Source organism: Mixophyes fleayi, chromosome 12 (genome assembly GCF_038048845.1).
Source record: "Mixophyes fleayi isolate aMixFle1 chromosome 12, aMixFle1.hap1, whole genome shotgun sequence".
Lineage (NCBI taxonomy): Eukaryota > Metazoa > Chordata > Amphibia > Anura > Limnodynastidae > Mixophyes > Mixophyes fleayi.
The window spans coordinates 26,619,130-26,644,919 of record NC_134413.1 but is presented as its reverse complement, the minus strand read 5'-3'; the positions used below and the strand labels follow the sequence as shown (position 1 = coordinate 26,644,919).

General features: G+C 40.7%; 1 protein-coding gene across 4 annotated transcripts in view; it reads left to right on the top strand.

Moving 5' to 3' along the window:
- LOC142109295 (carbohydrate sulfotransferase 9-like) overlaps window positions 1–20,187 on the top strand; it is a 53,307-nt gene extending 33,120 nt beyond the window's left edge. Inside the window, exons 3-6 of one of the 4 annotated variants that reach the window (XM_075193420.1) lie at window positions 9,655–9,708; window positions 12,738–12,971; window positions 15,390–15,524; window positions 19,334–20,187. In XM_075193420.1, the coding sequence (XP_075049521.1) occupies window positions 9,655–9,708; window positions 12,738–12,971; window positions 15,390–15,524; window positions 19,334–20,181 (1,271 nt within the window). In that variant the 3' untranslated portion in view covers window positions 20,182–20,187. The remainder of the gene's footprint in view (window positions 1–9,654; window positions 9,709–12,737; window positions 12,972–15,389; window positions 15,525–19,333) is intronic. The other 3 variants (XM_075193421.1, XM_075193423.1, XM_075193422.1) reach the window with 3 other exon arrangements.
- The last annotated feature ends 5,603 nt before the right edge of the window (window positions 20,188–25,790 follow it).

The following is a 25,790-nucleotide window of genomic DNA, read 5'->3' as shown; positions in this document are numbered from 1 at the left end:
TATAACATGAAATTATGTGCTTTCATTCACAGTGATTATATATTGCATGTTCGCTATATATATATATATATATATATATATATATATATATATATATATATATATACACATATATAAATATATATATTTACGTATATGTATGTATATATAGTGATCCACTTGGATCTTGCACTTTCCAGTTGCTTTGCCCACTGTAAACAAAATTTAAAATTCACAAAAGTGCCACATGCAATAAGTACAGTCCCAACATCTTACTCTGTTCTTATTGTTATAATTAATTAAAGCCATAAGCAAAGCAGATTTTTTTTTTAAAGTTGTTTGTTTAGTAAAAGTAGAAGCTGTAAAGTGTTTGGTGGGTAGAATTTTAATTTGGTGTTTACACTTTTGCGCAGTGTGCTTCTTCAGATTATTACACTTCTCTTGTTTTGTGGCGATTTACACAGCAAAACCAAAACACTTTGCGATACAAGCATTGTAATCGAGGTCAATGTTTTTTGGCGACATGTTAAGATAAATAAACTTTATGGGCCTGAGTCATTAAGTAAAGTAACGCAAAAAAGGAGTAAATGTTTTCCTGGACAATCCATGTTACAATGCAAGGGGTGCAAATTAGTTTATTATTGTGCACATAAGTTAAATTCTGGCTGTTCTTTTCATGTAGCACACAAATACTTGGTAGCTTTATTTTTACAGTGAAATTTCAAGTTGATCTAGGACAGGTCCTACCCAACTATAAATCTGGCCCCACATTTTAAATCCCCCTTCCCCCAAATGCAACATGGTTTTGCCCAGGTGCAAAGTCTGTGGCAAATTTGCTACATCTGCAAGGAAATTTTCTATTGGTTGGTAGATCAAATAAAAACCTACAAACCTTGCTTTAATAGATCATCATTACGAAGGTAAACATAAGTAAAATTGCTGTCTTCCTTTATGGTAAACAAGTTATGGTATTATACAGACATCAGTAACCTACGTTGGGCACTATATAACTTTAAAAGTATGCTTGTAATACTGTCTTTGAATGTGTTTTATGAGTAATTTTCTACGCATTTATACATTCTTTTTCCAACTCCTTAAGTAACTCCATATTTATTAAAGGAAAGGTTGGTCATGACCTTGGTGGTTAAACAAAATGACAGGTCACAAAAACACATTTTATTCATTCAGAGGAATTTGTTTTCACTGCTTGATTAATGACTCTCTGACACTAAAGTTCAAACATATGATAGTCATATTCTGAACTTTAAACTTTAAACTTGTTTGACTTGTTTCCCTTTTCTCTAATGATATACTTTCAGGGGTGCACGCAGGATTTTTAGGGGGGCTTTCCCCCCACCCAAAAAACCCCCAAACAAACCCCCCCAAAAAAACGAGAGCTGCTGCGCATGTGCAGCAGCTCCGTTTCGGCAGCACTGTACTATACAGCAGCCGCAGCACTGTCAAAAAAGCGTCTGCGTACAGCACCTCCGCTGCTGTATAGTACAGTGCCGCTATGTGGGGCACCTCGTTAGCGAAGGGGAGGAGTTTCTGGAGACCCAGAAACCCCCCCTGCGTGCGCCCCTGACTTTTAATAATATATTCTTAATAAGAAATGTTTTTGTAGCTACTAATTTTTTCTACTACTTGGGTCTGATGAACCTATTTTGATATCTGTGTCTAGAGGTGGGGTAGATTTACAGTTGTGGACAAAAATAAGAGCAACCTTGCACTTTTTTCAAATAGCTTACAATTCAGCTAAACATAAGTTGAAAATAACAACAGTATTTGGCCTCCACAATTCTTTCTCTGCTATACATAATCTAATATAATATAATATAACCTTTGTTTTTATGCTGAATTTAATACTGTATATCCTTTTAAATGTAAGAATGAAAAGAAATGGTGTTGGCAAAAACAGTGTCTTCCCCTAACGCAGCAAATTTCATGTTTCATGATTTATTTTAGTTTAATCAAAGTCAACGAACATCCAAAAAACTGGGTAAAGCTCTTCTTTAAAGGACTAATTAGAATGTCATCAATATACTTATCAGGACAGAGTTTACTTAGGCTCCACCCACCCCTTGGCCCAACAGTTCTTGCCACAATTATTGAGAGACTCTGAACCTGAGTAAGTTTTCAACAAGTAGTCTCCAGTGTCTCTCTGGTTTTGGCCCTCGCTTGTTTGACTACATACACAGGGTGAATCTCTGCACTACATTCTAAGACTTAGGGGTATATTTACTACACTACGGGTCTGAAAAAGTGCAGATGTTGCCTATAGCAATCATTCAGATTCTAGCTGTCATTTTGTAGAATGTACTAAATAAATGATAACTAGAATGTGATAGGTTGTTATCGGCAATATCTCCACTTTTTGAAATCCGCAGTTTAGTAAATATACCCCAAAGTGTGGAATTCCACCTCAATACTACCTCTTGTTGGGCGTGTTACATATATTTTACAGTTACATGATTGACATTTATATTGTTGACACCATAATATAGACACAGTTGAAAAGTCGACAATAATGACATTGACAGCAATATTAGGACAGTATTATTAGGTTGACTATTCAAATACAGACAGTATTGACAATAATATTCCTAACACTATTCCTAACCCTATCACTAAACCTGTCCCTATCCCTATCCCTAGCCATATAATACTGTCTACATTTGAATTGTTGACCTAATAATGCTGCCGACCATGTGAAATGTCGAATTAATTGTCAACATAATGATACTGTCGACATTTGAATTGTCGACCTAATAATAGTGTTGAACATGTGGATTGTCTACCTAATAATACTGTCGACACTTGAATTGTCGACCTAATGTTGTAAACTTTCTCAATGTCACCCAAATGAATTTCTAGCCATCAACCGCATATTCTCTTGCTTCAGTTGGCAGCATTGTTTTTGCAGCTGCTGCAATGATCTACATGTGGTTGCTTAATGTCGAAAATGCTCAAATTTTTTTACGTCCCACAGGAAGCATCATCTGCACTGCCTCTCATGTTTTAAGAAATTCTGACCAACCAAGTTTTCTGTACAAAGCATGGTACATGTTCAAATTGTAGCACACTCAGGGGATTATTCAATTGTTAGCGAGATTTTTTTTCTTCCCCGCCGTGTTAAAAAAAAAAAATCTCCCGCGTTTTTTTGCCGGCAATAGCGACCGTTTTGAGTGAGCGCAGCGGGAAAACTTGTGCAATTCAATTGAAAAAGAGGGAACGCTGCACCCGCACGTTAAAAATTGTGTTTGCGAGATTTTAGGGGAGTGAAGGGGAGTTTTAACGCTGTCATGTATAACACAAAAAATACATTAGATTGATACACATTGATAATATCTACATTACAGTACTTTCTTTTAGCATATTTTTTTATTGAACTATTTTTTACCATACAATCATCTATACCATGTCAAAACACATTAGTACATTCATATTTGTACCAAAAACATACATAAATCTAATTAATTAGTGATTTTATTTAATTTATTTTTTTATGTTTTTTTTATTTCAATATTTTTTTTACAATAAAATCAATTTACACAAGTTAGGCATTAGTGATAAACATAAGTTTACATGATTTCAAATACTTTTCAGAGGTTTTTGATTTTTAACACACCCCAAGGAGGTGTGAGATAAAACAGCATATTTGCCTGTTTTACCCACCGCGTTAAAAAACAATTGAATAGCTTTTAACGTGGCTGCCTCTCACACACCCTATATTTTCAATAGACCTTCTACTGGAGAGCGAAAGGACCGTTTCATGAAAAAAAACATAGCGTTAAAAATTGAATTGCGGTTAAAGTTAACCCGCTCGAAAATGATAAAAAACAGTATTAAAATTACTTAACATGCTCAAAAAACCACAACTCGCAGACAATTGAATACCCCCCACTATGTTTGCTCCATTATCGGTAGTGAGGAATACTGGGCAGAGTCTTAGCAGGGTGAACCATTTTGCTATGGTACTCCAGAGAGAGTGAAGCCAGCGAAACAGAGAGTCTCTTACCTGTGTTTGACTTTGAACAGCACCCCCCTCCAAAATAAAATCTTGATTTTAAAATCCTTTATTCTAAAATCCTTGCACACTATGGCTGCTGATGCTGCTGGGGGTGAAACTTCTATACAGAAGGGGACCATGATGAGTAAGCCTGTCTCCTAACAGGCTGCAGAGACAGGCAGGCCAGGGAAGGATCACAGGGATCTACTAGATTTATTGGCTCTACACTTCCGTGGATATTTAAGAAGGAGATCCTGACTGGCAGCTGACACAGAGCTTGTCCTTATGAACAGCCATCCACTGCATGTTTCTTGGGGCGAAGCTATACAACTGATGTGTGGATACAAGGATCAGTGGATCCTAGACAGACTACTGGATAATATACAGATAAGCTTGTGCACATTTTTATTTGGTACGCAGTTACACACTGAAGTGGGAATGGTGTGCACTGTTTTGCAAAAATATAAAACAGTATCTCTAATTTATTCTGTTTTATTCTGGGTGTATATCATAGGACCTAATCTGGATGATCCTGAATGTTTGGGAATGAGGTTCTGAAATGTCCAAAAATTCTAAGAGTCTGGTGCGCATACATCTATTTCATCTTAAGGATCTTTGCACTATACTCTTAAATACTACACTATTGTGCGCCCCATTCCCTATTTCTGCATTTCTAGGCATTTTCCAGTGACACCATCTGGCTTTTGGGGACAGGCTGCTGCCTGCACATTGGAAAGTGTAAATTAAGACTGTATGGACATCATTATTCAATATTAGGTTATGCTGTATCATTTTGAGTGTTGATATATGTGTGTGTATATATATATATATATATATATATATATATATATATATATATGTATATATACAAATATGTGTATATATACACACACATATATATATATATATATATATATATATATATATGTATATATACAAATATGTGTATATATACATATATATATATATATATATATATATATATATATATATATATATATATACATGCGCATAGGCGTACAGCAGCCTGTCTTTCTCCACTAAATAGTTTAGATGTCACTGTTACTGACCCTTGCACAACTGCCTTCAGATTTTAAGAGGAAGAAAGATTATTTTTGTCCACTCCTAATAAATTTATCAATATGCCATTACTTTCTCTATTCTTCACTCTCTTACACCCAATTTATCAGTTCACAATTCCAGCAGACTGTTCAAGTGTCAGTGCGAACCTTAAGTAGAGAGACAAGTTTGAAAAACCCACTTCTGGAAACGAGTCATGTGACCTGCATCCCATAAGTGCCGCATGCGGCACAGTGCAGACGGCACTGGCTCAGGGAGAGGAAAGTTGCATTACAGTACCCCAAAATTTGGATCTGTCGGATTTTTCTGAATCTGAATTGCTCATCTCTACTAATAATATTGGTGAAGTAGCATATTCAGCAATGGCAGTTCTTTAAATAACACAATTTAGTAATAATAGTGATAACAGTTAAATATTACATTTTTTGCTTAAATAACTTGGCTTGCGTGTCGGTTTAAAGTATGCAGCCCTGACATTTAAACCTACAACCCCTCCTGCAGTGCAATGGAGCATTGCCAAGGTGCAAAATTGAGCCTTCTAGCTGGATTTGCTCCTCACTAATATTGTCTTGTATTATTACCAATTAACAACCTGACTGAAAGGGTGAAATTGATCTTTTCACTTAAGAGCCAAGTTCAAGGGAAGGAAATACATTTTAGAAACTGGGGGGTATAGTTGGAACTGGCACACAGTATACTTGCAGTTAATGTTAAGGATGATGATTGGAACTACTGGCTAGCTGTCACAGTACCATTACAATTCATTTTACACAACTAGTTCTTGGCAAAATGATGAAGAGTGAATATAGTTTGGCCCAGTTCTTACTTCAATTAATTTCTGTACTTGGGTCATTTATGTGCTGCCATAGACGATTAATAGCTCCATTTGGTCCAAGATTTCTATCAGCAATTGTTTAGGTAAGCCCTCAAAAAACAATCCTACGCTTCTGTGGTTTCCAATTATGGCTAGCAATAATGAGAGACTTGTTCATATTGTACTTCCATATTAGAATATATTCCACAAATAGCTAACTATGCACACACATTATTAAAAAAAATAAAAGCAATATTTTATACCAACTTAATAAAGCTGCTTAACCCAAAAAGTCAGGTATATTGCTGAATATGAAAACTGAATGCAGATAGAAGTATATCATGGAAGAATGAATCTAAACACAATGGGCCTGAGTCATTAAGGTAGGTAAGGCAATAAAAAGAAGTAAATGTTCTTTGGGACAAACCATGTTACAATGCAAGGGTTACAAATTAGTTTATTATTTTACACTTAAGTTAAATACAGGCTGCTTTTTCATGTAGTACACAAATATTTGATAGCTTAATTTTTCCACTGAAAAGTTAATAGTTGATCTAGAACAGTGATGGCTAACCTGTGACACTCCAGGTGTTGTGAAACTACAAGCCCCAGCATGCTTTGCCAGTAGATAACTAGCTGATAGCTGGCAAAGCATGCTGGGGCTTGTAGTTTCACAACATCTGGAGTGTCACAGGTTAGCCATCACTGATCTAGAACATGCCTTACCCTAACTATAAATCTGCCCCCACATTTTAAATTGACCTCTCCCTCCAATGTAACATGGTTTTGCCCAGGTTTAAAGTTACTCCCTTTTTATGCTTTGCTCTCCTTAATGACTCAGGCCCAATATGTAGAAATGAGTGCAACATGCAAAGAAATACTGAAGAAAAGTAGAATAAGGGTAGGGTTTAGAAACTCCTGGGGGTAAATGTATCAAGCTGAGAGTTTTCCGGCGGGTTTGAAAAACCAATCAGATTCTAGCTATCATTCATTTAGTAAATTCTACAAAATGATAGCTAGAATCTGATTGGTTGCTATAGGCAACCTCTCCACGTTTCAAACTCGCCGGAAAACTCTCATCTTGATACATTTACCCCTTGTACATAGTGTAGGAGGTGATTCCTGATGCTTGAACCAGATTTGATAATTGGAGCAAGGTGCCAATAGTTAAGAATTTTGTCACTACACAATCATTGTTTGCTCAGCAGATTGGTTATTTGCACACTGATCTGCATGAAGTTATTTTATATCTAAACAGAACTAAGTAATAAGCTCAGCTGCCTGTGTTATAGGACAACAGCTTTAAGGGCATCCCCCCTTCTAACCTGGTTCACCGAGTATCGGAAAGGAGTACCTGTCAGGAAACACCCCAACGCATCTGCCCGACGTCAAAAAAAATAAAAAATCACTGCTTTTACATAAAGTTATTAGGTTAGGATTGGGGTTACTCTTGGGTTTCTGTTTTTGCTAATGATAGAAGTTTGTTTGCGGTATAGGGTTATAATGGATTTAGGGCTAACTTTGTCTTTTTAGACCCTAAATTAAACCCTGAACTTCACCCTAATAACCTTATTTAAAAACAATAATTTTATATGTGCAGGATGCCTGGTTCAGGCATCTGTACAACAATGAAGCCCTATTTTTTTATTCTCCAATAAAAAAATCTATAACAATGTAATGTTTGAAGCTCAGTGTCAGTAACACTGAACCAAACATAAATCCAACATGCTGTAGATTAATATAGCTTGTGAAGATCTTTTCACTTATTGTGTCTGCTATAATATATGGAGTCGCAGCTATCTATTCACATTACTTAATATTTAGTTGGACTGTGAAAGAAAGCACTTTCCCATTGGTATTTTAAAGGGGAAAAGAACAGAGGATTGTATTTAATTTAATGTCACTTAATTGAATTTAGTTGAATTTTGTATTTGTGCTTGTATTTAATTCTATTTTAATTGGTAATGCTGTCAAGACAATATTCTCTCTTGTGTACATGACACTTAATTACATTATTATATTGAACAAATGGGGTAATGCAAGTTTTGCATTTACTATTAACTACTATTTTCTACTATTTAATACTAACACCATCAAGCCATATCTCTACACTTAGTCTATATTATTGTGGTGTGTGAGTATACACACTGCTTGTTCCTGGGGCAAACCTGGTGCATATGCTAGTGTTGTAGAATAAATGCTTACAAATCTGCATGAGCCCAATGTTTGCAGGTTCTGTTAAGCTGAAGTCTTTGAAGTTGCCCAAGTAAATTAAATCACGGTCTTTTGAGCGAGCTTTGCTTTGGATCATGCCTCCTTTATTGGAACTGCTAGATATTTGCTCTCCTTCCAAATAGCAACACAGCCATATGCAACTCCAAAAACGTATCTTGAATCTGTGTAAATATGTTTAGTTTGTTTCCTAGCTAGAGTACATGCTCTGATGAACTCAACAAGTTCTGCCACTGACCAGAATGTGGAAGTTTAACTCTTTCAGAGTTCCACATCTCAAGGTAGAGAATATTAATGCAAATTTGTTGTACTCATAAGAGATCTTACAATGTAGTGCAGAACTGAATCATCCATTAAGCAACTTTGCTCCAAATGACTCCTTCTACTCATGACCTCAGATTCACCACTGCAAAAAATGTGCTACTCTGATATCTACCCAATGCATTTTCCCTCCACTCAGAAACTATGGCCCTCCACTGTGCAAAATCAAAATCTTCTTTATACCCTCCATTCTCTTTATCTGCTGATTGCTCCAACCCCTCACTGTTTATGACTAGGTATACACTGGAGGTTTTTCAGCCAATCATCGGTCCAATCAGCCGACATAGGACCGTTCGGTTAGATATTGAGTTAGTGTGTATACTTACACGAAGAACGACAGTCATTCCAAAGTGCCAATCGTCGTTTCATTTGTTTAATATTCTCGTTCCAATCATCTTCCGATCATGTAGTGTGTATGAATTCATGACCTATTCCACAACCAACTGCCAATAGTTCCTCAAACAACGACTCCTTTCCTGGCATTTGTATGTAAATATCTAATGTCTTCACCTCTCCCACATGGTGCAATGTCCCCACGTCAGTCAAATGACAATTATGTGCTTTAAACGGAAAAGCAATAATAGCTGTGTACTGTATACAGCCTTTAATAACGTGAAACAGATTAATAAGAAGGACCTTCTACAATATAACAAGAAGGACCAATAATCCACCCCTGCTTTCATCATGCAATTTAATAGCAATACTCAAGCTTTTGAAAATATTAGTAAAAGTCACTGGCATATTTTAAGTTTGGATGAGGAAGTGAACCAATATCTCTCAAAGAAACCAAGAATTATTTACAAAAAAGCAAATAACCTTCGGAATATGTTAACAGAAAGCTATATACTGATTTCCTGAGAAAGGGACTTCATCAGGGTTCCATTTCTGTCTGAATTGCAAGGCTTGTACAAATAGTAATATGTCTTCAACAAGACCCATTAATCATTTCAAATCCAATTCTAATGGAAGAGAGTTTGAGATTAAGGATACCATCAATTGTTATACAGAAGGAGTAATCTACCTGTTAGAATGTGCCTGTGGAGTTCAGTATATAGGCAGGACTAATTACAGTTTCCCTTTTATTACACTGTGCCCACTGCCTCCGTTCCTTTACTTACCTTTTGCTTGGCCTTCTTTCTTCTCTTTCTCTTCTGTCTTCATGTTTGTGGCTCCTCTCTGCACCGCTCCTCACTGAAAATGTCATCATCATGCCCTACAGTCAGTGAGAAGGGAATAGGGAGGAGGATGTTGGGTCCCGGGCGCCGCCGGATTGGTGAGTAAAATGTTTTTGGTTTTTTTTAATGGATGGCGAGGCAGCAGCAACAGCAGCGGGCCCCATTATTGGCATGGGCCCCAGTGCCGTGCCTCTGGCCACTGAGTATATATTGGCATTGAAAAAACAAAATGGCAACAATCTAAAGACACAATGGATCAATTATCAAAACAAACTACCTCATACAAATATCTGTGTGCCGCTCAAACATGTTCCTGCCAGGGCCGCCATCAGCATCTGTGGAGCTCAGTACTAATTAATCTGGCAGGCCCCCCCCGCCCTCTTTACTGTACATGCGCCCCATCACCCTCTACTTAGTACATGCACTCCCTTCCCTGTGGACAGTACATGCCCCCCCAACTCCCTCATCACAGTAAATATTCCGCTCCCTCCCTCCATATCACAGTAAATGCTCCGCTTTCCCCCGCCATAATAAATGTTCCTCTTCCCCACTGTCATAATAAATGTTCCTCTCCCCCCTTCAGTGTCAAAATAAATGTTGCACTTCTCTCCTCCCCTCCTCTGTCATAATAAATGTTCCATTACCCCCTCCCCTGTCATAATAAATGTTCTCCTTCCCCACCCCTGTCATAATAAATGTTCCTCTCCCCCCTCCAGTGTCAAAATAAATGTTGCACTTCTCTCCTACCCACCAGTGTCATAATAAATGTTCTGCTACCCCACATCATAATAAATGCCCAATTAACTTACCTTGTGTTTGAAGCGATGCTGAGGCCCCTTGGGAGCGTGGATCGCAGTGATGATGTCACCGCGCTGCGCTTTCCCAGCCTATTAGTACCTTGAGGGACAGGAAGGTGGTCGGTCAGACTAAGGGGCCCAGGAGGCATGGACAGATGGAGGAGTCTGCCCGGGCCCCTAAGTCTGTCCGGGCCCATTACAGGTGTACTGGCTGTAGCCCCCTGATGGTGGCCCCTTGTTCCTCTACAATGGTTTTGAAAAAAACAAAACGTCAACAATCCAAAAATACAATGGAGCAAATATTAAAATAAACTACTGCAGACACATAGCTGTGTACTACTAAAGCAGGTTCACGTATAATTATAGGACACAAAGAAGAAGATATTGAAACAAACTACTGCAGGTATATTCACAAATAATGGTATAGAATAAATAAAATTTGACTAATGACATTGCAGTACACAGCCTTTGTTGATAGATTCAATCCAATCCAATACAAGCCTAAAAATGCGGATATAGTAATCTGAGCCTGTAGGTAAAGTGAATCAACCTCAGTCTGTGATGCACCAAAGTCATGAATAAAGAAAAATATGAGAGTACAGCAACCTGTACACACATAACTGAATGAGGTAACTGCAACGTTTGCCAAAAGTTTGATATTTTAGCATTTACATAATCATAAATGCCCAGGATTGCACACTTTGAGGATGGTTTCACATAAAAGGTTTCTGTGGCATTTTCCCTCCAGGAAAAAGAGAAGTGTGTCCCTCAGACTAAACGCAGTTAAAATCATGTGGGTGGGTGACTTACCAAAGAACCTATAATCTGTGAATTCCTGTAAGTTTCAGCCAATAAGAGCAGGAAGTGGTTGGGACTTATACACAGTTATAAGTCAGTGTGCAGAGGCTTCTGCCCTTCCTGCTTCCGGATTCCTGAGAGCTAGGCTGAGTACTGGTTTCCAGATTTCTTTTGCATTTCTGTGTGCTGTGTTCCTTTTTTCTCTCCTTTACTTCACCTCGTGGTTCTGTCTTTTTATTTTATTCTATTTTATTTTTACCTCCTTTCCTCCTCATTCTTCCCCTCAATCTCTCCTCCTTTCCCTCTCTCTCTGCAGTGCGGGGCTCCGTGTCTTATCTCTCCCCCTCCTCCTTCTGCCCTTCTCTCTCCGCTTGTCTCTTCCTCCTTTGTTGTAGCTGCCAGCTATGTCTCGTCCTAGCAGGGTGAGGAGTGCCCCAGCCAGGTACAGGGATGCAGTCCCCACAGCCCAGTCTCTCTCTTCCCCGGCAGCAGCCCACGTGGAGACAGCGCTGTCCCCTATTCCCAGCGGTGTGGCCGCTAGGGGGACTCGCAGCGCTTCTCCATACAGACCCAGACTGAACAGGTCTCCTTCCAGCGGGCAGCGGGCAATGAGCTCCACCGCCGGAGGTTCTCTGCTTTCTGCGAGGGGGGGGGCACTAATGCAGCCCCCGCAGCTGTTAAGGGGGCCAGTGTTATTAACAGGAGTAGCGGGATAGCGCAGAGGGACATGGGCAGGCAGCAGGACCCCCCTCCTCCTTCCATTAACCCTCAGGGCCCTGGTATCTTCCGGAGCTGGGAGGGAGCGGGTGTCTCGTCTGGGGGCATATCAGAGGCATCAGTATCACAGCAGGAGGCCCCTTTTCCATATAGGGGGTTAGGCCCTATCATTCGGGACCCCCTGGTCCCAGGGGGGAGGGTGGAGTTGACCAGGTCATCAGGGCTCTCTGGGAGTCAGGGGGCGGTCTTTTTGGGAAAGAGCTCTTCCCTTTGTTTCCCCGGGCGGGGATCCCTTCGTTTCTGCGGGCCCCTGTCCGGTGGCCGCTGATGTTCCTGTGGGGGGTGTAAACTTGTATTCTTCTGTGGCTGCCCCCCCCCCTCACTTGCTTTTGGCCCCTATACCCCCCTCCACATCTCTGTCCCAGGTCGGTGGCGGGGGCCCCCCTTTCGTTTTCCCTCACATCCCCTTGGACCCTGGCAGTAGTCTTCCGAGGGGCGTTCAGCCGAGTATCAGCCTCAACAGGCTGGGGGTGGGGAGGGCTGGAATTTACCTTATCCCCCGGCTGGGGGTGTAGCTGTCCCGGGTAGTTCTTTTCCCCCTTCCCCTCCTTACCCCATACCGACGGGATCTTAAACTCATTACTACCCGGTTCCGGTCGCCCCCGCAGGTGCGTTGGCGGCGGGTCATCAGGCGGCCCCCTGGAACTTAACCCCTCCATCAGGTGTGGTCGGGACAGGGCAAAGCTTACCCTGGGGTTTTCCTCCTGCTGGTGTTCATCAGGTTGTTTCCCACGTTAACGTGACTGTGTTTTCAGAATACCAAGGTCCAGGAGCATCAACTTCGGTACAGCCCCCGAATCCGGCTGGGGTCACAATGAGAGCCACGGTCCAGACTGAGGTCGCAGCCGAGAATCAGGCGGCGTCAGCAGGCATACCACTAGGAGTGTTGTCGGATCCGGAATCTCAACAGGGCGCGATGGAGACTTCGTCGGTCCCAGGGCCATCTGGGGCAGCAGGATCCGGTCAACAGTCGGCTGCGGGTGCGGGCAGTGAGTTGTCTAATGTTGGTCTACCTCTCACACTTACACATAGCCCTCCTATGTCGTCCACTGACGAGGACTCCCCCTCTTTATCAGGGGAGGGTCCCCGGAAGTTGATTAAGATCCTTAATACTCACTTCAGTAGGTCAGCATCGAAAGGTGATAGACGAGGGCCTGTAGCGAAGACGTCATTGAGTAAAAACCCCATGGTTCTGTGTGAGAACACCGCCCTTTTAGCGGGCATTCGCCCCTGTATTAGAGATAGGATTAAGAAAGGTTGGTTTGTAGACATGTTCGAGATCACTAAGGCTAGCAAGAAGGAGTTGGAATCGGCCCGAGGGAAAGGGGGGATAGGGGAGGACGCATACAAAACCTTCCCTAACTGGCTGTCAGGTTATTGCTCCTTTGCGGCGTGCTATATTGATACGAGACCTCAAGCCACCGAGGAGGTCTGGAAGTATTTGCATATGATAAACGAGATGTTTATTAACGACCGCCCAGGGGCGTGGCGCAAATACGACGAATTGTTTAGAGAGAGAGTAGAAGGTCGGGTAGACATGCCCTTGGGCGTCAAAGATGTCGAGATTTGGATGCAACTAAACCGGGCTAGCTTAGCCTTCAGTTCAGGGGCACAGTGGAATCGGTTTCCGCAAGGGGGGAGACGTGGAGCTCCCCAGTTTGCGAAAAACAGATGCTTCGCCTTCAACAATGGGGCGTGCGGCAGGGGTGAATCTTGCAGATACAAGCATATCTGCTCCTACTGCTGCGGTGGCCACGCAGCCAGAGAGTGTCCGAGGAGTGGCCCTGGCCTCTCCAGAAACCGTGGCAATGATAACAACGCTCTGTAAAGCCCCATCCCCCATATGTAATGACGCACTAGAAAGATGGCTTAGACTGTACCCAAACACGGAACAGGCTTCCTTTCTAAGCGAAGGCTTTCGTCACGGGTTTAGGCTCCCTATTAACACATCAGTTAGGGCTAGGGCCTCTAGGACCTTAAAATCAGCATACGTATTCCCCGATATCCTAGACGAAAAAATTTGCGGTGAGTTAAGCCTGGGCCGCATGATTGGCCCATTTGATTCCCCCCCCTGTCAGATTTGGTCATATCCCCAGTAGGTATAGTCCCTAAAAAAGTACCAGGTAAATTTAGGCTTATTCAGCACATGTCACATCCCGCAGGCAAGTCCGTTAAAGATGCCATAGACCAGGACATAAGTTCAGTGGTTTACCAGTCATTCAAAGAGGCTTTAATGCTTATTCGAAGGTTTGGACAAGGGGCTCTTATGGCCAAATTAGATATCGAGTCGGCTTTCAGGTTACTTCCCCTACACCCGGAATCGTTCCGGTACATGGGGTTTAAAATCAAAGATAAATATTTTATTGACAGATGCCTTCCCATGGGGTGCTCCTTGTCATGTGCTTACTTTGAAGCATTTAGTTCCTTTCTTCACTGGACGATCCAGGCGGGCACAAGGCACGTGGGCATCGCTCATTAGCTGGATGATTTTCAATTCGTAGGCCCGGCTGGCTCTTCAGTATGCTCTGATATGCTATATGCGGCTCAGGCTCTTTTCTTGGTTATGGGGGTACCGGTAGCCAGGGTTAAGACAGAAGGCCCATCATCTTGCTTGTCGTTCCTAGGGATAGAAATAGACTCCGAGGCGGGCTGCTGTCACTTGCCAGCTGACAAAATAGCTAAAATGGAGAGTTTGATATCCAGTACTCTGGCCTCTCCTTCTCATACTCTTAGACAGGTTCAAGCGTTACTAGGATCCTTCAATTTTGCATGTAGAGTTATACCCATGGGCAGAATCTTCTGCAGGAAACTACAGTTGGCCACAGCAGGCAGATCCAGACCCCATGCTTTAATAGCTCTGAGTGACAAGATAAAGGAGGATTTAACAATATGGGTGACATTCCTTCAGAAGTTCAACGGTTCCAGGATTTGGCCTTCACCTCCCATTTCCACGTTAGAGTTAGATCTATTCACAGATGCCTCAGGCGCTAAAGGCTTTGGTGCTTTCTTCCAGGGTCGGTGGTGTGCTGCTTCATGGCCGCAATCATGGAAAGACGGGGGACTTACAAAGAATTTATTGGTATTGGAACTGTTTCCCATAATTGTAGCGCTGGAATTGTGGGCCTCTCTGCTGTCAGGGCGTAATGTTTCCTTTTGGTGTGACAATTTGGGCGTGGTGCAGGCAATTAACCGTCAGAGCGCTTCCTCTAAGCCGGCAATAAATTTGATTTGCTACGCGTTCTGGTGCTTCGTTGCTTGGTCTTCGACATAAATTTTTGCGCCAAACATGTACCTGGTATAGACAACTGTATTGCTGATTCTCTGTCCCAGTTTGAGTGGGAGCGCTTTAGATCTTTAGCTCCCGTGCTGACCCCGTGGGTACTACTTGTCCATTTTATGTTTATCAGATGGTCGGTCCGGTTTAAGATTCTTAGCAGAGGCCTCTCTAGCACCAAGTACGTGGAAGGCTTATCGGGCAGCCTGGAAACGATGGGAGGTTTTTCTGTTATCCGGTCCCGATGGTTCCTCGGGGGATCCTAACGGTATGGTAGACTTCATGTGGGGGTGTTACCAGGAGGGCCTTAGTAGAACATCTATGACAGCTATGCTGGCAGGTATATCGTTCATGGCCAAGTTGCAAAGTGTACCTGATCCCACTAAATCCTTTCTAATAAGTAAAGCGTTAAAAGGCTGGTCAAGGCTCCACCCCACCCCCAAGGATAGGAGAAAGCCCATAGATCCTATTTTATTGTCCCGTATGATTTTTACTTTACCTGATATTACATCAGACCATTTCGAAGCTTCCCCGTTTGCGGCTGCATTCTCCTTAGCTTTTCATGGCGCTATGCGAGTTAGTGAGTTAGTTGCACAATCCAAAAGCAGGACGGATGCTGCATTACTATTTAAACATGTGGTGTTGTCGGACGACAGCATTCAAGTGAAAATTAGGCGATCAAAAACAGATCAGGCAGGGATTGGTCATTGGTTCACGCTTAGTAAACTGCAGGATCAAAGTATATGTCCTGTTAAAATTTGTAAATATTTCACCAGCATTAGGCTACATGGATCAGAGGTTTGGCTAGTGCATGAGGATCTCTCCCCCCTCACTAAATTTCAATTTCATGCAGTTATGTGCAACACTTTAAACGCTCTTGGTTTAAATTCATCAGAATTCGGGACGCATTCATTTTGGATAGGGGCGGCCACAGCGGCTGCAGCGAGTGGGGCTTCAGTAGCTTCCATACAAAGGCTAGGAAGATGGAAGTCTGGCTGTTATAAATCTTATATTCGTCCTGATGTCTAACTTGTGTTTTTTCCCTCTAAGCAGCTCTTCTCTACCTCTTTTCTCCTCTAAGCTAGTGAACCCAGGGCGCTAGGCTGCTCGCCGCTATTTGCGGGGACGTTGAAGGGCTTTTTCCTTATAGGTTTTCACCTTCACCTGGGTTGCTGCTTTTCCTTTCGTGCTGTTAGGTTTACGGTTGGAATTAATGTTTTGTCCCAGCATTCACCTCACTTTCCACCTCCTAGTTATAAATAGGTGTTTTTTATATTTGTGGAATATAACTTTAGTTCATGGTTCTTTAGTTAATGCAAATATTTTAATGGTGTTTCTTACTCTGCTTGGTTAGTTTTTTCGTGGTTTCTTGCTTATTCCCCTCCTTTTATTATCTCGTTTTAGGATTGAATTCTTCTATGATCTCCGTTTGGGTGTTGGGTCACTCCTACATTTTCTGGGCTAGTAGACATTCGTTATCTCGTAATTGTCATTGGTTAGCGGATAATGTTTACATTAGATGGAAAGGTAAACGTGGTTTAAAATGGGACAATTTTCTCCCTCTCCTGTCAGAGGAAATTTTATTATATGGTGTGCCTGACGTTTTAGTAGTCCACGCTGGTGGCAATGATGTGGGGCAAGTTAAGACCCTGGAGTTAATCATCAAAATTCGGGAGGACACGTATGCTATTTCAAAGAGATGGCCTAATATTAAATTATGCTGGTCTTGTATTGTTCCTCGAAGGCATTGGAGATCTGAGATGTCCGCCATTAACATCGGGGCGGCGGTACGGAAAATAAATCAGGTGGCCAGTAAAATTTTTCGTTCTGTGGGTGGTTCGGTTATAAAGCATCCTTTGTTGAAAGTGGAGTCCCCCTTTTTATATAGATTTGACGGTGTTCATTTATCAGATGAGGGTGTTCGTTTGTTTATTGACCAGCTTTTTTGGCGATTAAGGGGAGTAGTTAGGTCTGTAGTTGGCGGGCCGCATGTATAATTTCATGCGGCGTGGTAGGAGAACAGTGCAGTCTGTAACTGTGCATATGGTGCTTGGGTGATCTTGTCATAGGTCACTACCCCCCTGCGGTTATGGTGTCATACCATGGTTGGTCCATTTTGTTAGTAGGACCTTTGGGCCAGTTTTGTATGGTTTATACTGGCGGAGTTTATAGGGGGTGTAGTCTTACCGTTGGACTTGATCTTAGCACCGGCCAATAGATAAGGTATGTTCCTGGGTTGGTGGTAATATGGTCTGACCTTTCCACCTTATTGCTTTTGCGTTCCTGACTGCCCTGCTCTCGTCCGCCTTACAGTCCTATTAGTTTAAAAATAAATATTGTCATTCATTCCAACTTTAATTTTGTGTCCGTGTCTTTATTTGGTCTGGAATAAAGGTTTTATCACAGGTGTTATTTGGGAAAACTTCCCTGCTATGCATTTTAGCAGCATTTGTTTATTTTCTAAATAAGGGTCTCTTACAGCCATGGAAAAAATGTAACCCTGAAGCACATTCATGATTTGTGACATCATAGGGCTGAGTCATTAAGGAGAGCAAAGCAAAAAAAAAAGGAGTAACTTTGCATCTTGGTAAAATCATGCTGCATTGGAGGGGGAGGTAAAATTTAAAATATGGGGACAGATTTATAGTTGGAGCAGGGCATGTCCTTGATCAACTTTCAATTTTGGTGTAAAGATAAAGCTGATACCCCTCATGAAGATCGATAGAATGAAACATGTAGGATTTTGTCCTCACAATATTGTAATTTTTTTACTGCAAGAGCAATATTTGTGGTACAGCTACACCTGCTGATCCAGACAACTTCAAGTGTTCATTCTTGGTATCAACATCACCGTTGACTCAGATAAGCGCTATTTTTATGCTACCTTTCATAATGAAGTGAGAGCTGAGGATTCTGCCTGTAGTACAACTATCTAGCATTTGACAGATAAGCTTTATTTTTATTTGAAAAATGTACGCCGCTTTTATTCAGTAGTTTCATTGATTGTACATTAATTACTACACCATGAGCGCCCTTTCTTCCTATGTTTTTTGTAAAAATAAAGTTATTAAGTATTTGTGAGCTACATGTAAAAGCATCCATTATTTTCCTTACATGCAAATCTGCACCCCTTGCAGTGTAACATGGTTTGTCCAGGATCAAATGTACTCCTTTTTCTTGCCTTTGTCTCCTTAATGAATCAGGCCCTGTGTGTCTAGTCCATGCTAGAACACAATGGCTGGAAGAACACAAGGACTGGCAATAGTCTATCTCAATAGGGTAGGCAAAAACAGCTGGGGAATCAGCGCTGCTCAAAGTTGCTTGTCAAAATTTTACATTCCACGACAGCCTTTCCTGCTCTCCAAACCTCGCACTTTCACATTAGATCCTGTGAGTAAGCATTTCCATTCAACTAGGAACGACTTCTGGTGCAATAAGTGGCATTTTAAATTTGTACCATTAATGTGCATTTGGTATGTGAAAGGGTATATTTATACATACAATTACACTTAGAATTTTAGTATTCAAACACACAAAGTGACACATATAATAAGGACAGTCTCTCATGTTTCATTTAAGACATAAGTAAACCTTACTTTCCTATTGGAAATAACTGGTTTTCCTCTAGATGTTTTCTCAAGGCGATCTTCTGCCCTGGGCTTTTAAAAGTTCCATGCAGTATTTCAGGCAAGCGGGAAAACAGCTGAAGCAAACAAGATCTTCATCGAAGATTTTGTTACTTCTCCTGTTCTCGCCAAACAATAAAACTGTAGCACATAAATTTCTCACATATTATGCAAAACTTTTTAACCAGAGATTTTTTATGTCAGCAGGAAAAGGTCTCCTGAATATTGAGGAGGTTTTCTCTGTCTTTTTTCTTACTTGGTGAAAATAGCTTATGCAGGACCCTAAGACAGATTTTCCTGACAGCTACCAGTTAGCAGGTGCTTTAGTAGAATGCAGTTGATTGGATGTGGGCCAGTATAATACATTGTTTTTTACTTAGTGTTTTAAAATAAGTATAGTTCATTTTTATGATTAGTTACATTACTGACAATGAATATCTTTCTTTTGCAGTCAGTCCACAAAACTCTGTGACTTATGAACACCGGAGGGCTATAGTTGAGCTTTATTGTGAGAAGAACAACCTCATAAATTCTTCCGTTTCACTGGACCAAAGAGTCGCTGCTCAGTTATATGTGGAACATAGTCACAAATTCATATATTGTGAGGTGCCAAAAGTGGGCTGCTCCAACTGGAAGAGAATAATTCTTCTATTGAATGACTCTCTTGGGCGTTCCTTAACTGAGCTTAAACATTACGCGGTTCATACCTCTTCTTTACTGATCAAGTTAAGATCGTACCCGCCTTCTATTCAGACACAGCTTCTTGCAAATTATACCAAAGTGATGTTCACTCGAGATCCTTTAGAGAGGGTGGTTTCGGCCTACAGAGACAAGTTTCTCCATGAAGATGACATTTACTATAGTAGAAATATTGCAAACAGAATTAAAAGAACGGTTAGAAAAAATGAAAATTCCACAGAAAATATTACTTTTGAAGAATTTGTTCGCTACATTGTTCAAGAAGATCGACGGTATAGAGATACTCATTGGAGACCAATGTATCACCTCTGTGATCCATGCAATATCCATTATGACATTATTGGTAAATTTGAAACAATAAAACAGGATGCAGATTTTGTTTTGAAGACCATTGGGGCCCCAAAAGATCTGAGCTACCCCAATATGAAACATCACTCTAACGATACCAGGACAAATGACCAAATAAGCAAACACTACCTGGAAAGCCTATCTTCTAGTCTGTTTGGACAACTTGTGAATGTTTACAGTGTTGATTTCTCCATGTTTGAGTATAGTCATTACAATAACACAAAGTCATTCGAAAATAAATTGGATGTTTGAACTTTAGTTTATATTGAAGTTCTTTTGAAACCACAAGACGCATCATCACTACTGACAAAGAATATTGAGACTTGCTCTGTGCCCAAGCCCCTCGCACTTCAATCTTTCCTATACCAGGACATGAAGCAGTTGAGTTGAAATACTTTATTCTTTTATTTGAATGCTATAATTGGCTGTATCTAGCACTTGTCTTCTGCACCCAGTTTTTTTTTTTGTTTTTTTTTATCATCAATCGTTTTTATTGAAAAAATTTTAAGTAAATGGGGGGTACAGAAGAAAAAAAAGGGGGGGGGGGGTTCGAACACACCAATATAGCATTTGCAAGTTACAGACAGTATACAATTTATAGTATTCAGTTTACTGTGGAACTTTAAACTAACTCACCAGACCTGGCCTAGGTCTTGGAAAACCTGACATAAACACTCAATCAGGGCGCAACTATTGACAAAGAACCACCAATAGCAGGGGGAGAAGAAGAAGGATTATTTACTGGAGCCCCACCCCCGTCGGTCACGTAGACATGCCATTCAAACCATTTCATCAATGGGAAAGATGGTCTCATTGAATAAGGGACATCTAGTGTTTCCATTTCAAACGCATACTGGACTTTGGTAATTACCTTTGACAGAGAGGGGGGGAGCGGTCTGCACCCAGTTTTGAAGAATGACTACAGCATGTGCTCTAATTCTAGTCAAATGCACCTAACAACTGACATCTGCAAGATTTGAACTCAAACTTATTTCAGATACTTATTTATAAATATTTGTGTTAATATGTGACTTAATTTATGGTGATAAAAAGACTTTATGCAGGAAAAATCCTTAATTTCAATGCAGCTTGTATTTAAGAAAACTTCTCTTCATAAGTAAAACAAGGGTGCTAAATGTCTGAGGCATACTTAATCACCCTCTATACAAAGACATCTCCCAACTAATCCTGTAGTCCTGGTTGCACAGGTATGGTTAGACAGGCAGGCATCATATACACAATAGCACAATAAACACAAACACTAGATAGACACACCGGGTCTGAGTCATTAAGGAGAGCAAAAGCAAAAAAATTAGTAACTTTGCTCTAGGACAAACCATGTTACAATGCAAGGGTTGCAAATAGGTTTATTATTTTGCACCTAAGGAAAATACTGCCTGCTTTTTCATATAACACAAAAATACTTGATAGATTAATTTCCACACTGAAATTTAAAGGTGATCTAGGACATGCCCTACTCCAACTATAAATCGGTCCCCACATTTTAAATACCAATGCAACATGGTTTTGCCAAGGTGAAATTTACTCCCTTTTTATGCTTTTCTCTCCTTAATGACTCATACCCACATATGTAAACGCACAAAGGGCCCGAGTCATTAAGGAGAGCAAAGCATAAAAAGGGAGTAAATTGCAAGTATTTGTGAGTTATATGAAAAAGCAGGCAGTATTTTCCTTATGTGAAAAATAATAAACTAATTAGTTTAAGAAAGTTATCAAGCATTTTTGTGCAAAATGATAAAAAAAGCCAGTATTTTCTTTATTTTCAAAATAATAAATCAATTTACAACCCTTGCATTGCAATGTGGTTTGTCCAGGATCAAATTTACTCCTTTTTTGCCTTGCTCTCCTTAATGACTCAGGTACCAAGTGTGCAAGAAAGTATCTTTTTCCATAAAAATCTCCCTATTCCTACAAGTTTCTTCTCTTTGAATTGTATACACCTATACTACATTTGGATATTACTTCTTTACATTTATTATTCGTTAACTTTATATCCTCATGTAATTATATCCTATTCCATGTATACAACTACTTGCTGATTTTACACGCTTGTAAACTTGTTCGAATAAACAATAAAAAAAATTGTTTAAAAAAATAAATAAATGTCCCTATTAGGTAATCATACAATTTCTAAATCCAGAGTCTTCTGATCTAGCTGCAAATGTTCTCCATAAATTGCATGTTACACACAGTCATTTTTCTAGCAATCATATAAACTTGAATAATATGTATGTGTAAAGCCAGCAGGAGCTGCTTAACACGTTACCCTATTTTAACAGTGAGAAGCTATGATAAGCGATGCATGGCATACATATATGAATGTACACACCACAAGAACGAACATTAATCAAATGGCCCAATATAAATAAATATAGAATGAAGACAGCCTGGTGGGCTGGGTAACACAGATCTGTCTACTTGCCTACTTTTAGTTGGACCCTGTATGCCAGATCGGGGGTGTGGTGGGAGGGTGAGAGGTGGTGGAGCGTGGTCAATCGCGTCATTTTGGCCCTGCCCCCTGCGACAAAATTGCCATTATGTCACAGGGGCGGGGCCAAAATGCAGCGATTGACCGCAAATTGAGTCATTGAGGCACCCATGCGGCATGCAGGAGTATTGCCTGCTCAGGTATTCCAAGAGAGTTGGCAAGTATGTCTAAGCCTCAGCAAGTCAAGAGGCCCCCTGCACATTGTCAGTATATGCCTCCCCAGATCAATTTATGACTATTCCCTGGGTCAATTCATGACCCTTAAGTCAGATAAATTTGTGCATACTCAGGACGATTAATGCCATCTCAGGAGAATTAATTTCGCCCCATCCTCCCTACCATAAAGTAATTTCTACCCCAGTACCCTACCCTCAATTCATTTCTCACCAGAGCCTTCAATTCATTTCTTACTTATCACCCTCTCCTTTAATTTAATTCTCCCCCAACACTGTCAATTAAATTCTTCCTCAGCTTCTAGACCACATTTCATTTCTCCTAGGACAATTAATACATTTCTCTCCCAGCGCCCTCAATAAAATACATATTGTGCATGCCTTGTATTACAACATGGTTTGTCCAGGTGGAAAATTGAAACGTTTAGCAGGATGGGATTTAATAGTGTGACAATATTTAAATGAGATTCAAGAGGTGCAGAGGACACATGTATGGGGGCTTTCACTATTTGCCACAAAAGGACTGATTTTTACATGTTCTCAGAGTTGGCGAAGATCTTGGCCAAAGTCTATTCTTTTAATGCAATGCATTTGACCATCCAAACAAACAGTATATGGGAAAGTCCATATTTCAGGTGGTGCCAATATAATTAAAAAGTACAAACATTATTACACCATTGTGGTGGAACAAAAAAATTCAATTATTTTTTTATATACCTTTCATGGAAAATCCTGTGCATTCAAAGAGACTTAACTGGCAAAGTATTGTCAGTGTAGCTGAGCATCAGTCAGCTGCCTCAGCAATATTGTATTGTTCAATTATGGCACTAATAAAATCATACCATTACATGTATGTGAGTCAATAGCTATCACAGAACAACTGTATGCAACTAAGATACACTATCTAAAAGCATTGTATGTGCTATGTGCTTTGAAGTCATCTATATTTATGTAAATAATGTAAAAATCATTTATTTAAACAAACTATATTTAAAAATAATGATTTTTTTTAAATTATTATACTGTCAACAATCAACAATGATGAAATAAAAGTTTTATCCATTCTGATGTGAACTTTTATTGTATATATGCATGAGCGTATACAGCAATGTGTTCTGTGTGTGTACATACGGCAAATACTGTTGAGACAGAGCATATTTCCACCTATATTCGAATCGTAACATATCTTGAGATGGCTCAAGTTTTATGATATTTAGTTTTGGCATTCCGGAGATAGACATACATCTTTCATGTTGTAACGTGTCATTGACTAGCGCCCTCTATTTATGGAAATCAAGGGGTTCAGGAGCAAGACAGCCCCGGGCTATTTTAAACTTTGGTAAAGTTATAAGATTAAATATATATTTATACACAAATTTACCAATGACATCTTCCAGAGAGATGCCTTATATATACCACCTGGCATATAAATGCGGGCCAGTCGGTACAGTATGTAGGACACAGTCCCAAGCAGCAGACCAGAAAAAGTGATGACTTGAATCTCCCACTTTGACACAGTTTGCCAAGGGCAGTCACCCCCAGATGTTATACTCTCACAACTTAGCAAGCTCAGGAAGAGTGTAGTTATTCCATATTGGGGTAGAGGGATTGTAGCCACTTCCCCCCACCGGGCAGTGTGCAAATCTACAAATTTTGACAGCTTGTCTAACAGTTTGGGCCACAGTTTTGGTACATTTCCCTACCAACAGTACCTGTAGAGGGGTCAAACACAAGGGAAGCCCTGCCTGCTCGACCCTGGAAACCAATCAAAGTCTCAGAATGCGTGCTCCCCACCCAATCGATCAAATGGCCTATCTCTGTCGCATAAAAATATAGTCTAAGGTTTAGGAGGGCCTAACCCCCCCAAGGCCTTAGATTTACAAAGCGTCTGCAGCTTGAGCTTTCTTGTCCTCCCACAGGAATGACAAAATTAGCCTGTGAACGGAAAACAGTGTTGGGGAGATAAACAAATGAGTTCTGTAAAATATAAAGAAACGTTGGCTGGATGATGATTTTATTCCAGTTAGTCACGGTGAGGGGGAGTTTTTTCCAGGTATGCCTCGTTTAACGTGAGCTGTGACAGGGTTGAGATTTAGGGAGACTAAATTGGCATAAAAACAAACAATTCAGATATTTCAAACATAGAGTCCACTGCAGGAAGAGGTGGGGAGAGGTCACAGGGTGTATAAATGAAAATTAGTAGATTTGTCCCAATTAATCAACAGACACAACATAAAATCCCTAACTTTATGGAGAAGGTGATCTAGAGAGGAATCAGTGTCAGATAGAAACAGCAGCATTCCATCTGCATAGAAGGGAATCTTGACCCTAGCTGCACCAATGGGGAGACCAATAATATGTGGATTAGTCCGAATTAAACAGGCCTGTGGTTCTATAGCCAAGGCAAACAGTGCAGGGGTCAAGGGGCAGCCCTGTCTGGTCCTGTGACCCAAACCAAATGGGGAATTGATATGACCATTGGCACACGATTTTGCCACAGGAGCAGAATACAGTAATTTGACCCATTTAATTAAACCGTCTCCTAGCCCAAATCAGGACAGCACATCCCAAAAAAAAGTCCCACTGCACTAAGTCGAAGGCCTTGGCAGCATCAAGAAACACCACTGCAGCCCCCGACTCAGCGTCATGTTTGGAAGTAGTCGACTTACCAGGCATAAACCCCATCTGGTCAGGGTGCACCAGCTGGGGAGTCACAGAGTTCAATCAGACGGAAAGTATTTTGGCCAGAATCTTCACATCTGTGCATTAGAGGGAGGTAGGGCAATATGATTCTGGAAACAAGGGGTCTTTCCCAGGTTTGGACAGCACAATTATCAGTCCCTGAGCCTTGGTATTGGGAAAGGAGGCTTGGCTAAGTCAATCTCCTCAACAGTAAGAGGCACATTCAAAAGAGCCATCAAATCCTGGGAGAGTCTGGACAGCCTAACTGCATCAAGGTAAGAAGCGACTTGAATGGGTGTATTCCAAACTTTGGTAGCATAGAGCTCTTTATTTTAAAGAAAAAATTTGTGGGCAATTTCAATCTCTCTAAAAAAAATGTTGCCATTCATTATTAATGGTCAGTATAGTTCTACCAGCTAACTCAGACCTGGCTAGACATGCCAAATAGCTCCCCCCATATCTGCCTGAGAGTAGTATAAATGTTTGGAGAAAAGGAG